Raw genomic sequence first — 16121 nt, 5'->3', positions numbered from 1 at the left:
GAGTGCTGCAGAGATGGTTGTCCTTATAGAAGGTTCTCCCATCTCCACAGAGGAACTCTAGAGCTCTGTCAGAGTGACCATTGGGTTCTTGGTCACCTCCCTGACCAAGGCCCTTCTCCCCTGATTGCTCAGTTTGGCTGGGCGACCAGCTCTAGGAAGACTCTTGGTGGTTCCGAACTTCTTTCATTTCAGAATGATGGAGGCCACTGTGTTCTGGGGACCTTCAATGTGTTGGTACCCTTTTCCAGATCTGTGCCTCGACACAATCCGGTCTTGGAGTGCTACGGACAATTCCTCAAGGCTTGGTTTTTGTTAGGTACTGTCAACTGTGGGACCTTATATAGACAGGTGTGTGCCTTTCCAAATCATGTCCAATCAATTGAATTTAACACAGTTGGACTGCAATCAAGTTGTAGAAACATCTCAAGGATGATCAATGGAAACAGGATGCACCTGAGCTCAATTTCGAGTCTCATAGCAAAGGCCTGAATACTTATGTAAATAAGTTTCCAAATATGTATAAAAAAAATGTTTTGCTTTTTCATTATGGGGTATTGTGATGTCATTATGGGGTATTGTGATGTCATTATGGGGTATTGTGATGTCATTATGGGGTATTGTGATGTCATTATGGGGTATTGTGTGTAGATTGATGAGCATTTGTTTTATTTAATTCATTTTAGAAAAGGCTGTAACCTAACAGAATGTGGAAAAAGTTAAGGGGTCTGAATACTTTCCGAATGCACTGTTTTTGGGAGGCTATTGAGTTGAATAGAGTGGGAGAACTCTATCTGACCTCACTATCTGTAAGATATTAGGGAAGAGCATCATTACCTTGCTTACATCTACAGTTTTACAATACACATGCTAACCATTGTAATCAAAGTGCTGAACTTTGAACTCTATCTGTCGACAATGAAAGATACAGGGAGCGTTGGCTTCTTTCTTTAATCTAATATATCTCTCTGTTTTCCTAGAAGAGAGGTACATTTTCACTGTCGGGGAATGTAATGTTCTCTCTGGCTCAATCATCATCAAAATATCCCTATTTCCAACAATCCACTTTCTCTCTCCATCCCCTCCTTTAGCACATAAGGTTCCTCTGAGAACTCTTGCCCGATAAATAACCTTTGAGTTAAGTCTGGGGTTCTAAATGTGGCATCTAAGGTTCTTCAGAATTTTAAAAGGTTCTTGAAATGTGTTTCACAGCACACAGCAAATTTGCCAGTATTAACTAGTGTTGATTTTTCAGTGTAACATGTCTGGTGTTTAATTCAAGAGTTAAATTAACACTGCAAAGAGTTCAGTTAAATTAACACTTAGTGGTGTAAAATAACCCCAGTGTTGGTGTTAATAACCACAGTTAAACCAAAACCACGCCCATCATTAAAACATTTTCCAGCATGCTCTATTGGAGGTTGATCTTTAGAAATGTTTGTTTCAATATTTTTTGAATTGATCTTATGCTACTCTATATAACATATATTGTTCTAAACTATTCCAGTCGGTTACTTGGACTTATTGCACTTGTTACTGAAATGGTTGCTCCAGTTTAGATGTTTAAGTTGGTACTCATTTCTTAGTCTTCCCAACCCTAGCAATGATTCGATTCTTAATGCAGGTTGAGGGTGAATAATAATTCAAGTTGTTAGATATCTCCCACTCTCGCTGGATTCCCATAGGAATTACACATCACTTTGCAAGCCAGCATAATGTGACTTGGAGGCCTGATGTGGCCTGTAACCCATGAGTTTCAGGCCACTGTATTAGAGTAAAACTAGGCCCTCAGAAGAAATCCTTATAAAATATACACTATATTGTCTAAAATAATTGATTTTAATAACAACACTTAGGATCTCACTTGGTGAAGACCACAAGACTAAACATTTATTAATTCAACTGGTAATTTTAAAATTCACTCAAAAAGGGACTGTGGGAAATATATAAATACGGCTTAAAACCCTACAGCGGGGATATCTAATTCCGGTCCAGGAGTTCCGAAACATTTCTGTGTTACGGTGCGTGAATGAGGACCCAAAAGCGAATCAACTTAAACAGAGCTTCTTTAATTACCAAACATAGGTAGGCTCAGATGGACCGGCAGATTCCGACAGGACAGGACAAGGTTACAGCAAACATGACGGCAGTCTGGTTCAGGCATGAATGACACAAACAAACAAGAATCCGACAAGGACAGGAGCAGAAACAGAGAGAGATATAGGGACCTAATCAGAGGGAAAAAGGGAACAGGTGGGAAACGGGGTGAATGGGTAGTCAGAGGAGACAAGGAACAGCTGGGGGAAAGCGGGGGAGAAAAGGTAACCTAACAACGACCAGCAGAGGGAGACAGGGTGAAGGGAAAGGACAGAGACAAGACACAACATGACAGTACATGACAGTACCCCCCCACTCACCGAGCGCCTCCTGGCGCACTCGAGGAGGAAACCTGGCGGCAACGGAGGAAATCATCAATCAGCGCACGGTCCAGCACGTCCCGAGAGGGAACCCAACTCCTCTCCTCAGGACCGTACCCCTCCCAGTCAACTAGGTACTGATGACCACGGCCCCGAGGACGCATGTCCAAGATTTTACGGACCCTGTAGATAGGTGCGCCCTCGACAAGGATGGGGGGGGGGGGGGAAGACGAGCGGGGGCGCGAAGAACGGGCTTAACACAGGAGACATGGAAGACCGGGTGGACGCGACGAAGATATCGCGGAAGAAGAAGTCGCACTGCGACAGGATTAATGACCTGAGAGATACGGAATGGACCAATGAACCGCGGGGTCAACTTGCGAGAAGCCGTCTTAAGGGGAAGGTTCTGAGTGGAGAGCCAAACTCTCTGACCGCGACAATATCTAGGGCTCTTCGTTCTACGCTTATTGGCAGCTCTCACAGTCTGCGCCCTATAACGGCAAAGTGCAGACCTGACCCTCTTCCAGGTGCGCTCGCAACGTTGGACAAAAGCCTGAGCGGAGGGGACGCTGGACTCGGCGAACTGAGATGAGAACAACGGAGGCTGGTACCCGAGGCTACTCTGAAAAGGAGATAGCCCGGTCGCAGACGAAGGAAGCGAGTTGTGGGCGTATTCTGCCCAGGGGAGCTGTTCTGACCAAGACGCAGGGTTGCGAAAAGAAAGACTGCGTAAGATGCGACCAATAGTCTGATTGGCCCGTTCTGCTTGACCGTTAGACTGGGGGTGAAAGCCGGAAGAGAGACTGACGGAAGCCCCAATCAAACGGCAAAACTCCCTCCAAAATTGAGACGTGAATTGCGGACCTCTGTCCGAAACGACGTCTGACGGAAGGCCATGAATTCTGAAAACATTCTCGATGATGATTTGTGCCGTCTCTTTAGCAGAAGGAAGCTTAGCAAGGGGAATGAAATGAGCCGCCTTAGAGAACCTATCGACAACCGTAAGAATAACAGTCTTCCCCGCTGACGAAGGCAGTCCGGTGACAAAATCTAAGGCGATGTGAGACCACGGTCGAGAGGGAATAGGAAGCGGCCTGAGACGGCCGGCAGGAGGAGAGTTACCGGACTTAGTCTGCGCGCAGACCGAACAAGCAGCCACGAAACGACGCGTGTCATGCTCCCGGGTGGGCCACCAGAAACGCTGGCGAATGGAAGCAAGCGTACCCCGAACGCCAGGGTGGCCGGCTAACTTGGCAGAGTGAGCCCACTGAAGAACGGCCAGACGAGTAGGAACGGGAACGAAAAGAAGGTTCCTAGGACAAGCGCGCGGCGACGGAGTTTGAGTGAGTGCTTGCTTTACCTGCCTCTCAATTCCCCAGACAGTCAACCCGACAACACGCCCCTCAGGGAGAATCCCCTCGGGGTCAGTGGAGGCTACTGAAGAACTGAAGAGACGAGACAAAGCATCAGGCTTGGTGTTCTTAGAGCCCGGACGATAAGAAATCACGAACTCGAAACGAGCGAAAAACAGCGCCCAACGCGCCTGACGCGCATTAAGTCGTTTGGCAGAACGGATGTACTCAAGGTTCCTATGGTCAGTCCAAACGACAAAAGGCACGGTCGCCCCCTCCAACCACTGTCGCCATTCGCCTAGGGCTAACCGGATGGCGAGCAGTTCGCGGTTACCCACATCATAGTTACGTTCCGACGGCGACAGGCGATGAGAAAAATACGCGCATGGGTGGACCTTGTCGTCAGAGAGGGAGCGCTGAGAAAGGATGGCTCCCACTCCCACCTCTGACGCGTCAACCTCGACAACGAACTGTCTAGAGACGTCAGGTGTAACAAGGATAGGAGCGGATGTAAAACGATTCTTGAGGAGATCAAAAGCTCCCTGGGCGGAAACGGACCACTTAAAGCACGTCTTGACAGAAGTAAGGGCTGTGAGAGGAGCTGCCACCTGACCGAAATTACGGATGAAACGACGATAGAAGTTCGCGAAGCCGAGAAAGCGCTGCAGCTCGACGCGTGACTTAGGGACGGGCCAATCAATGACAGCTTGGACCTTAGCGGGATCCATCTTAATGCCTTCAGCGGAAATAACAGAACCGAGAAATGTGACGGAGGAGGCATGAAAAGTGCACTTCTCAGCCTTCACAAAAAGACAATTCTCTAAAAGGCGCTGGAGGACACGTCGAACGTGCTGAACATGAATCTGGAGTGACGGTGAAAAAATCAGGATATCGTCAAGGTAAACGAAAACAAAGATGTTCAGCATGTCTCTCAGGACATCATTGACTAATGCCTGAAAGACAGCTGGAGCGTTAGCGAGGCCGAAAGGAAGAACCCGGTATTCAAAGTGCCCTAACGGAGTGTTAAACGCCGTCTTCCACTCGTCCCCCTCCCTGATGCGCACGAGATGGTAAGCGTTACGAAGGTCCAACTTAGTGAAAAACCTGGCTCCCTGCAGGATCTCGAAGGCTGAAGACATAAGAGGAAGCGGATAACGATTCTTCACTGTTATGTCATTCAGCCCTCGATAATCTATGCAGGGGCGCAGAGACCCGTCCTTCTTCTTGACAAAAAAAAACCCCGCTCCGGCGGGAGAGGAGGAGGGGACTATGGTACCGGCGTCAAGAGCTACAGACAAATAATCTTCGAGAGCCTTACGTTCGGGAGCCGACAGAGAGTATAGTCTACCCCGGGGGGGGGTGGTTCCCGGAAGGAGATCAATACTACAATCATACGACCGGTGTGGAGGAAGAGAGGTGGCCCTGGACCGACTGAACACCGTGCGCAGATCGTGATATTCCTCCGGCACCCCTGTCAAATCACCAGGCTCCTCCTGTGAAGAAGAGACAGAGGAAACAGGAGGGATAGCAGACATTAAACATTTCACATGACAAGAGACGTTCCAGGAGAGGATAGAATTACTAGACCAATTAATGGAAGGATTATGACAAACTAGCCAGGGATGGCCCAAAACAACAGGTGTAAAAGGTGAACGAAAAATTAAAAAAGAAATGGTTTCACTATGATTACCAGAAACAGTGAGGGTTAAAGGTAGCGTCTCACGCTGAATCCTGGGGAGAGGACTACCATCCAGGGCGAACAAGGCCGTGGGCTCCTTTAACTGTCTGAGAGGAATGTCATGTTCCCGAGCCCAGGTCTCGTCCATAAAACAGCCCTCCGCCCCAGAGTCTATTAAGGCACTGCAGGAAGCTGACGAACCGGTCCAGCGTAGATGGACCGACAAGGTAGTGCAGGATCTTGAAGGAGAGACAGGAGTAGTAGCGCTCACCAGTAGCCCTCCGCTTACTGACGAGCTTTGGCCTTTTACTGGACATGAAGTGACAAAATGACCAGCGGAACCGCAATAGAGACAGAGGCGGTTGGTGATTCTCCGTTCCCTCTCCTTAGTCGAGATGCGGATACCTCCCAGCTGCATGGGCTCAGCACCCGAGCCGGCAGAGGAAGATGGTAGTGATGCGGAGAGGGAGGCGACGGAGAGCGCGAGCTCCTTTCCACGAGCTCGGTGACGAAGATCAACCCGTCGCTCAATGCGAATAGCGAGTTCAATCAAGGAATCCACGCTGGAAGGAACCTCCCGGGAGAGAATCTCATCCTTTACCTCTGCGCGGAAACCCTCCAGAAGACGAGCGAGCAAGGCCGGCTCGTTCCAGCCACTGGAGACAGCAAGAGTGCGAAACTCAATAGAGTAGTCTGTTATGGATCGATTGCCTTGACATAGGGAAGACAGGGCCCTGGAAGCCTCCTCCCCAAAAACAGATCGATCAAAAACCCGTATCATCTCCTCCTTAAAGTCTTGATACTGGTTAGTACACTCAGCCCTTGCCTCCCAGATTGCCGTGCCCCACTCACGAGCCCGTCCAATAAGGAGAGATATGACGTAGGCGACACGAGCAGTGCTCCTGGAGTAAGTGTTGGGCTGGAGAGAAAACACAATATCACACTGGGTGAGGAACGAGCGGCATTCAGTGGGCTCCCCAGAGTAACACGGCGGGTTATTGATTCTGGGCTCCGGAGATTCGAAAGCCCTGGAAGTGGCCGGTGGATCGAGGCGGAGATGGTGAACCTGTTCTGTGAGGTTGGAGACTTGGGTGGCCAGGGTCTCAACGGCATGTCGAGCAGCAGACAATTCCTGCTCGTGTCTGCCTAGCATCGCTCCCTGGATCTCGACGGCTGAGTGGAGAGGATCCGAAGTCGCTGGGTCCATTCTTGGTCGGATTCTTCTGTTACGGTGCGTGAATGAGGACCCAAAAGCGAATCAACTTAAACAGAGCTTCTTTAATTACCAAACATAGGTAGGCTCAGATGGACCGGCAGATTCCGACAGGACAGGACAAGGTTACAGCAAACATGACGGCAGTCTGGTTCAGGCATGAATGACACAAACAAACAAGAATCCGACAAGGACAGGAGCAGAAACAGAGAGAGATATAGGGACCTAATCAGAGGGAAAAAGGGAACAGGTGGGAAACGGGGTGAATGGGTAGTCAGAGGAGACAAGGAACAGCTGGGGGAAAGCGGGGGAGAAAAGGTAACCTAACAACGACCAGCAGAGGGAGACAGGGTGAAGGGAAAGGACAGAGACAAGACACAACATGACAGTACATGACATTCTGGTTTAGGATTTTTGTATGATTCTTCAGAGACCTTAAAATGGTTCAGCCTTGGCATCGCTCTTAAGAACCTCCTCTGAGTTGTTTTCCCATCCTCCTTCTCTTTGGCCTCCTCTCCCATCTCATCTCTTCTCTCCTATATTTCTGAACCAGAGCTTCTGTAAGCCACATCTAAGCATTCATATGCATTCAATCTTGGCTGTGGCTTCTGCAGGCAGAGGCTGCTATGCAGGCTTAAGCTAGTGGGTAATCAGTGAAAACCTTTCCTCCTGCTTCCCGCATTCCTTAACCACTGGGTGACGTACTACACACACACACACACACGCACGCACGCACACACACGCACACACGCACATGCACACGCACACGCACACACTCACCGAGGTACTGTCCCTTGCCCTCTCGGAAGGGAGGTCCCACAGGGCCCTTTATCATGGGCTGCATGTACTTCATCTGGGGCATGGGGGGGTAGCCTCCTCCAAGGACACGGCCCCCCAGCAGCAGCAGCACACAGACAGGAGCCAACAGCATGGTCATCTGACTCCCCGGCTCTAGGTTTAGCTGCTAGCAACTGGAATGGAGAGAATGAGATAGGGAGAGGTTGAGATATTCATGATTGTTTGGTCATTGGACTGTGTGAGAGAGAGAGAGGGGAGAGGAGAGAAGAGAGATGAAGAGATACACACAGAGAGAGAGAGGAGAGGAGAGGGGTGAAGAGAGGGAGAAAGAGAGAGAGAGAAAGAGAGAGAGAGAGAGAGAGAGATAGGAAAGAGGTGGAGAGAGAGGAAAGAGGTGGAGAGAGAGGGGAGAGGAGAGAGAGAGAGAGGTGAAGAGAGAGTGAGAGAGAGAGAGAGTGAGAGAGAGAGGAGGAGAGAGAGTGAGAGAGAGTGAGAGAGAGAGAGAGAGAGAGAGAGAGAGAGAGAGAGAGAGAGCAGTGGTAGCGCAGGGGTTGGTACTTGGCTGGCTGAATATGTTTACATTTGATCATGTGTGAAGAGGCTTCATGCCCTTGACATCACAAGAGCTTAGATTTGGGTCATTCCAGAGAACAAAACCGTATTCTCAAAATGCCAAAAAATACTCAATACTCAGATGATGCAGAACATATCTGGTTATCATTAGAACTCTAGTGCCAGTGAGTCAGTTTGGTTAACATTAGAACTCTAGTGCCAGTGAGTCAGTCTGGTTAACATTAGAACTCTAGTGCCAGTGAGTCAGTCTGGTTAACATTAGAACTCTAGTGCCAGTGAGTCAGTCTGGTTAATATTAGAACTCTAGTGCCAGTGAGTCAGTCTGGTTAACATTAGAACTCTAGTGCCAGTGAGTCAGTCTGGTTAACATTAGAACTCTAGCGCCAGTGAGTCAGTCTGGTTAACATTAGAACTCTAGTGCCAGTGAGTCAGTCTGGTTAACATTAGAACTCTAGTGCCAGTGAGTCAGTCTGGTTAACATTAGAACTCTAGTGCCAGTGAGTCAGTCTGGTTAACATTAGAACTCTAGTGCCAGTGAGTCAGTCTGGTTAATATTAGAACTCTAGTGCCAGTGAGTCAGTCTGGTTAACATTAGAACTCTAGTGCCAGTGAGTCAGTCTGGTTAACATTAGAACTCTAGTGCCAGTGAGTCAGTCTGGTTAACATTAGAACTCTAGTGCCAGTGAGTCAGTCTGGTTAACATTAGAACTCTAGTGCCAGTGAGTCAGTCTGGTTAACATTAGAACTCTAGTGCCAGTGAGTCAGTCTGGTTAACATTAGAACTCTAGTGCCAGTGAGTCAGTCTGGTTAACATTAGAACTCTAGTGCCAGTGAGTCAGTCTGGTTAACATTAGAACTCTAGTGCCAGTGAGTCAGTCTGGTTAACATTAGAACTCTACCGCCAGTGTGCAAAACTAAAGAGCCCAAGTTGAGAGCCAAGAGGTCAGCCAGGGATGTTATTCAACCCTTCCAGCTGCAACATCCATGGATTAGTGTGTGTGTGTGTGTGTGTGTGTGTGTGTGTGTGTGTGTGTGTTTAGGTGCGTGTGTGTGTGTTTAGGTGCGTGTGTGTGCGTATATGTGTGTGTGTGCGTGTGTGTGTGTGTGTGTGTGTGTGTGTGTGTGTGTGTGTGTGTGTGTGTGTGTGTGTGTGTGTGTGTGTGTGTGTGTGTGTTTAGGTGCATGTGTGTGTGTTTAGGTGCGTGTGTGTGCGTATGTGTGCTTACTATATGTGTGTTTCTGAATGTGTGTTCATGCTAATTCGTGCCTGTGTGTGTGTCTGTGTGTGTTATTGGACCCACCCAGGTGCTATAGTGGCCGTGCCAGGGCTGGGTCTGGGTTAACGTGTTTTTGGCTGGCTATTTGTTTGACCTGTCATAGCTCGTGACAGCTGGACCTGTTTGCTTTCATTTCCAGAAGGAAGGAATGATCGCTTCATCCTCATGTTACCACCACCACATATTTACACAACACGGATCAAGTCCAAGAGGGGAAACCACCACTAGAAGAAGCTGTGTGTGAGTGTGTTTATGCTCTTGTCTACATGTGTGTGTACATATGTGAACCGTAAAGTGGATACATCCAAGAGTGTGTAAATGGGACAGTTTCCTCTCCTCCCTCTCCCTCTGTATTCCTCTGCTGGTATTCAGAAGCTCTCTAATGATTAGAAAGGACGTAGGTTGAAATCCCAAACCTGTCCGTGAAATGCCTGAACATTCCCACACCTCCATAAAGCAGGAAGCAGAGAGACAGCGACTACACCTCCATAAAGCAGGAAGCAGAGAGACAGGGACTACACCTCCATAAAGCAGGAAGCAGAGAGACAGGATTAATACCTCCATAAAGCAGGAAGCAGAGAGACAGGGACTACACCTCCACAAGCAGGAAGCAGAGAGACAGGGACTACACCTCCATAAAACAGGAAGCAGAGAGACAGCGACTACACCTCCATAAAACAGGAAGCAGAGAGACAGGGACTACACCTCCACAAGCAGGAAGCAGAGAGACAGGGACTACACCTCCACAAGCAGGAAGCAGAGAGACAGGGCTATACCTCCACAAGCAGGAAGCAGAGAGACAGGGACTACACCTCCACAAGCAGGAAGCAGAGAGACAGGGACTACACCTCCACAAGCAGGAAGCAGAGAGACAGGGCTATACCTCCACAAGCAGGAAGCAGAGAGACAGGGCTATACCTCCATAAAGGAGGAAGTAGAGAGACAGGGCTATACCTCCATAAAGGAGGAAGCAGAGAGACAGGGGCTATACCTCCATAAACCAGGAAGCAGAGAGACAGGGACTACACCTCCACAAGTAGGAAGCAGAGAGACAGGGGCTATACCTCCACAAGCAGGAAGCAGAGAGACAGGGACTACACCTCCACAAGCAGGAAGCAGAGAGACAGGGACTACACCTCCACAAGCAGGAAGCAGAGAGACAGGGCTATACCTCCATAAAGGAGGAAGTAGAGAGACAGGGCTATACCTCCATAAAGCAGGAAGCAGAGAGACAGGGACTACACCTCCACAAGCAGGAAGCAGAGAGACAGGGGCTATACCTCCATAAACCAGGAAGCAGAGAGACAGGGACTACACCTCCATAAGGGGGGGATTTCCCTCGCTCATCATGCTCTAACGACCCCTTGTTGTGGGCCGGGTGCCTGTTATCTGACTTCGGTCGTCAGTCGAACGGTGTTTCCTCCACATTGGTAGAACTGACGTCCGGGTTAAGCAAGCAGTGTGTTAAGAAACAGCGCAACATGGCAAGTCATGTTTCAGAGGACGCATGTCTCAACCTTCGCCCCTCCCGAGCCCTTTGGGGACTTGAGACGAGGTCATAATAACTACCAAATGGATATCACGAAAATGGGGTAGAATTACACCACAAAATGAAGAGAAAGAACTGCTAAACTCATGGAGCGAGAGAACCTGGAAGAGGCCTCCGCCCAGTCAGGTTAACCCACACTGCAGGGCTCCTTTCTGAGCCACAAACTCCCCCTAGTCTCTTGTATTCCACCAGCTCGTCTTCACCCTCTCCCTTCTTCCATATCCTCCCTCTGGCTAGCCTCCACTCTTTCATGTCACGTCCTCTTCTCCATCTTTACAGTTCACTCCGGCACATTCTGAAGGATGGATGATGACCTCACGTTGGTGTGATCATTAGTAGTCGGACTTGTGTTGCTGTACCCTATAGTGTTTTTATTAACATTGTCTCTGGAGGACTATGGCTTTGTCTTGGACTTAGTAGTAGCAGGAGCCCACAATGCCACATACGTCAAGTTGTCCTCGTTAAGCCTTGGACGCTAAACTGTTGTGATCGAGTTTGGCCAAAGCTGCACATTCTTTCCAACAGAACAATTCCGCAGAACTTTGTATTTTGATCATTATGGTTTCTTAGACCAAAGCGTTTAGGTTCCAAACACCAGGTTCCATAAAGTGGGTTCTGAGCACTGGGTTCTAAGGAGGTGTGGCTGCTAAGTACTTCAAAAGGTGTTGGCTCCATTCTATCTGGCTCTGTGTAGTAGCTCAGCTCTTTCCCTGTGGTTGTTTTGTGCCAGTGAGCACATAGTTTGCCGATATTTTACGGTCGTGTTGTGGCTGTGTTTCTGAAAGCCTTCTGCAAGCTTCTCGTAATTAGTCACGTCTGGTGTGTGTGTATGCGTGTGTGTTTGTGTGTTTGTGTGTAATCTGTGTCAGCACTCACCGAAAAATACTGACTTCCTCTCTCTACTCATACTCTACAGAGCTGGAGCCCAATCCAGGAAAAACATGATCACGCGACTGAGAGCGAGAGAGAGAGAGAGTACTTTGCTGGCTGAAGGTGTGTGGTTTTGTGGTGGGGGTAATTTAGACGAGTGTTTCAGTGCCCAGAGTCCTGCAGGCGTCTGAACATTCACACACACACGTACAGGTCTGCTTCTCCACAACTTCCTCACAATCTGTTTATCAAATGTTTTTCTTGAAAAGCTCTGCAGACACTGTTAAATAGTCCTGTCTGGCTGGCCACACCAGCCTGCTGGCCACACCAGCCTGCTGGCCACACCAGCCTTCTGCCCACACCAGACTGATACCGGCCTGGACACACACACACACACTTGGACATAAACACATGAAAACACACACATATATCGTTAGCCCCAAAACATGTTGATGCATATATTTTGACCTTTTATCCCACAACTGGCCACTGATGAAAGAAATGTAAAATACACATTACACAGAACAAAGACCGAAGGTATTCTTAACGCTTAAAGTTGAGTAGCATCCAAAACGGTAAAACGCCTCTGGCATAGAGCAATGACATTTTATGTAAACAGATATCCTAAATAAAGAAATAACGCTCACACACAAGACCTTACAGTAATATCTACCAAAATGCAAAACAGGACAGAAAATGTTTTTTAGAAGAGAAGGAAATTAGAGAGAATTCTCTTAAAGTCCATGTGAGACCGCAAACCTTGTGGTATTCTGCTATTCTCACATGACACACACACACACACACACACACACACACACACACTAATCCCCCTGAACCACACCTGGGTAACAACACACTAGCTCTCATATGGAACGATGTACCAAGGCACACACACACACACACACACACACACACACACACACACACACACACACACACACACACACACACACACACACACACACACTAATCCCCCTGAACCACACCTGGGTAACAACACACTAGCTCTCAAATGGAACGATGTACCAAGGCACACACACACACACACACACACACACAGCTCACCAGTTGCGTTTGACGCCGGTCTCACGTGTTGAATGTTATTTAACATTGAAATGGAGCAGAAACAGAGAGGGCGTTAATAAGAGGAAGACTCCACACTCTCCAAACCATAGCTGACTGTAGCAGCTCAAGTGGCAAAGCAAGACACAGACCAGACACCAGGGACTCTCAGGGACAAGTAGACACGTCCCAAACCACTCCAGACCATCAGCTAATGTCATCATCAGAGAAGGGAATTGAACGCTGCTCTTTCACATGTGTTACATCGTGACTGTCTGGGTTAGAAACCCCGGTTGTCTGTCTGCGTCAGGGTCATATTAGCCCATGGAGCCAAAACTTAGCAAAGACTAAGGGAGAGCGCTATGAGGGGCTACAACACGTTGTCCGTTCTCAGGCAAGGTCACTCATCATGTACTGTCACATAACTGGACAAGACCTTTGTCCTGCATCTTTACCAACATTGACATCAAATCTAATTTTATTTGTCACATGCTTCATTGACAAAAGGTGTAGACTAATAGTGAAATGCTTACTGACAGGCCCTTCCTAACAACACAGATAGAAAACAAGAGAAATAACAGAAAAATAATTACACAAAGAATAATAACACAATGAGTAACGATAACTTGGCGATATACACGAGGTACCAGTACTGAGTCGTTACGCAGAGGTACCAGTTCCGAGTCAATGTGCAGGGGTACCAGTACTGAGTCGATGTGCAGGGGTACCAGTACCGAGTCAATGTGCAGGGGTACCAGTACCGAGTCAATGTGCAGGGGTACCAGTACCGAGTCAATGTGCAGGGGTACCAGTACCGAGTCAATGTGCAGGGGTACCAGTACCGAGTCAATGTGCAGGGGTACCAGTACCGAGTCAATGTGCAGGGGTACCAGTACTGAGTCAATGTGCAATGGTACCAGTACTGAGTCGTTGTGCAGGGGTACCAGTACTGAGTCAATGTGCAATGGTACCAGTATTGAGTCGTTGTGCAGGGGTACCAGTACTGAGTTGTTGTGCAGGGGTACCAGTACTGAGTCGATGTACAGGGTTAAGAGGTTATGGAGGTAGATACAGTATGTTCATGTAGGTAGAGATAAAGTGACTAGGTAACAGGGTAGACAATTAACAGTAGCAGCATGTGATGAGTCAAAAGAGTTTGTGCAAAAATGGCAAATGCAGTCCAGGTAACTGTTGGTTACTGTCTGAAGAGCCAGTCTGAAGAATCATATTTACATGAATTCAAAGCAGTCACTCCCACTCTGAACATCTGACTCTAGGACTAAGAAGTTGTATTCTAATTATTGTCTGTAGTTTTGTGATTGTACGGACATCACTTGTAAAATATGGCAATTTTCTGAAAGGTTAACATTTTTGGAGGTTTTCCTCTGACAGCAATGCCCCAACCACAACTTAATAGAATAGCTGGTGAACACTACCACTCTTCAACCAATACCACATCACAAGGCTGGAGATCATGACCAATACCACATCACAAGGCTGGAGATCATGACCAAACCTCAACCACAACCACATGGCATAACTGGAGAGCTTCACCATACCTCAACCACAACCACATATTACCGTACAACAATCCAGCACTGGAGATTCCAACCGTACTTCAACAACAACGACATTACATCATAACTGTCCACTACTGGTAAACATCGATCAAGAGCATAACTATGTTCACTTACATACCACAACCACATGGCAAAGCAATGCTCAATGTCTCACCTTAGCAACAAGGTCCACCTTATTTCTATAAGGCCCTAGTGAATTCACTTTTGCTTAGCTCTCTACTATAAGAAAGCACTTTACCTAAGTACCCTGCATCCCCATTGAAACACCTGGAGCCTGGTCTCACTTGAAATCAGAGGACAGGCTCATTGTAATGGTTGGAACTGAAATAACGGAATGTTCCGTTTATTCCATTGTAACCATTACTATCAGCCATCCTCCCTTCACCAGCCACCACTGTTACAATCTGACCGCTGCCTCTTAACCCAAGATAACAATGTGATGCGAACAGCTGAGCAGCGCTCTACTATGTCACTTTCTCAACCAATTAATGATAGTATAACCAAATATCAGTCCAGTCAAGGGAGTGGAAAAGCAAACACAGCTCACAAGGGACACAACTGAGTGACTGTGTTAGTGGCTTTACCAGCTGCACGTTGACAATGCAGGCCAATGGAGAAGTGTAAAGTCATGTGTCCACAGTAGGGGTAAAAGGTACACTTGTAAACACCATACAAACACACTGCACACACTCAAATTAAACTAATTGAAAAACACACTGTCAACCTCACACACTGTGCTTAGTGAGTCTGAGGGTGTGTGTAGGAGAGGAAAATGAGCGTGTGGGCTTTAATTTGGAGTTTCATTTTTTCACTTTGAGGTAATTCCTCTCTTAGCCTGAGTGTCAGTCAGGTCTAACCCCCTTCCGGTGTCAACAGACCACATGTTACTCAGCTTCCGGTGTCAGCAGACAACATGTTACTCAGCTTCCGGTGTCAACAAACATGTTACTCAGCTTCCAGTGTCAACAGACAACATGTTACTCAGCTTCCAGTGTCAGCAGACATGTTACTCAGCTTCCGGTGTCAACAGACAACATGTTACTCAGCTTCCAGTGTCAACAGACAACATGTTACTCAGCTTCCGGTGTCAACAGACAACATGTTACTCAGCTTCCGGTGTCAACAGACAACATGTTACTCAGCTTCCAGTGTCAACAGACAACATGTTACTCAGCTTCCAGTGTCAACAGACAACATGTTACTCAGCTTCCGGTGTCAACAGACAACATGTTACTCAGCTTCCAGTGTCAACAGACAACATGTTACTCAGCTTCCGGTGTCAACAGACAACATGTTACTCAGCTTCCGGTGTCAACAGACCACATGTTACTCAGTTTCCGGTGTCAGCAGACAACATGTTACTCAGCTTCCGGTGTCAACAGACAACATGTTACTCAGCTTCCGGGGTGTCAACAGACAACATGTTACTCAGCTTCCGGTGTCAACAGACAACATGTTACTCAGCTTCCGGTGTCAACAGACAACATGTTACTCAGCTTCCAGTGTCAACAGACATGTTTACTCAGCTTCCGGTGTCAACAAACATGTTACTCAGCTTCCGGTGTCAACAGACAACATGTTACTCAGCTTCCGGTGTCAACAGACAACATGTTACTCAGCTTCCGGTGTCAACAGACAACATGTTACTCAGCTTCCGGTGTCAACAGACCACATGTTACTCAGCTTCCGGTGTCAACAGACCACATGTTACTCAGCTTCCGGTGTCAACAGACAACATGTTACTCAGCTTCCGGT

At 47.8% G+C, this 16121-nt stretch overlaps 1 protein-coding gene across 2 annotated transcripts in view; it reads right to left on the bottom strand.

Annotated features, from left to right (window-relative positions):
• col8a2 (collagen, type VIII, alpha 2) overlaps positions 1-16121 on the bottom strand; it is a 101425-nt gene that overhangs the window by 15949 nt on the left and 69355 nt on the right. For both annotated transcript variants that reach the window (XM_021559856.3, XM_090227562.1), the window contains exon 2: positions 7438-7628. In XM_021559856.3, the coding sequence (XP_021415531.3) occupies positions 7438-7594 (157 nt within the window). In that variant the 5' untranslated portion in view covers positions 7595-7628. The remainder of the gene's footprint in view (positions 1-7437; positions 7629-16121) is intronic.

Source organism: Oncorhynchus mykiss, chromosome 30 (genome assembly GCF_057628025.1).
Source record: "Oncorhynchus mykiss isolate SJ-2025 chromosome 30, ASM5762802v1, whole genome shotgun sequence".
NCBI lineage: Eukaryota > Metazoa > Chordata > Actinopteri > Salmoniformes > Salmonidae > Oncorhynchus > Oncorhynchus mykiss.
The sequence above is the reverse complement of the archived record's forward strand: the minus strand, read 5'-3'. Positions and strand labels throughout refer to the sequence as shown.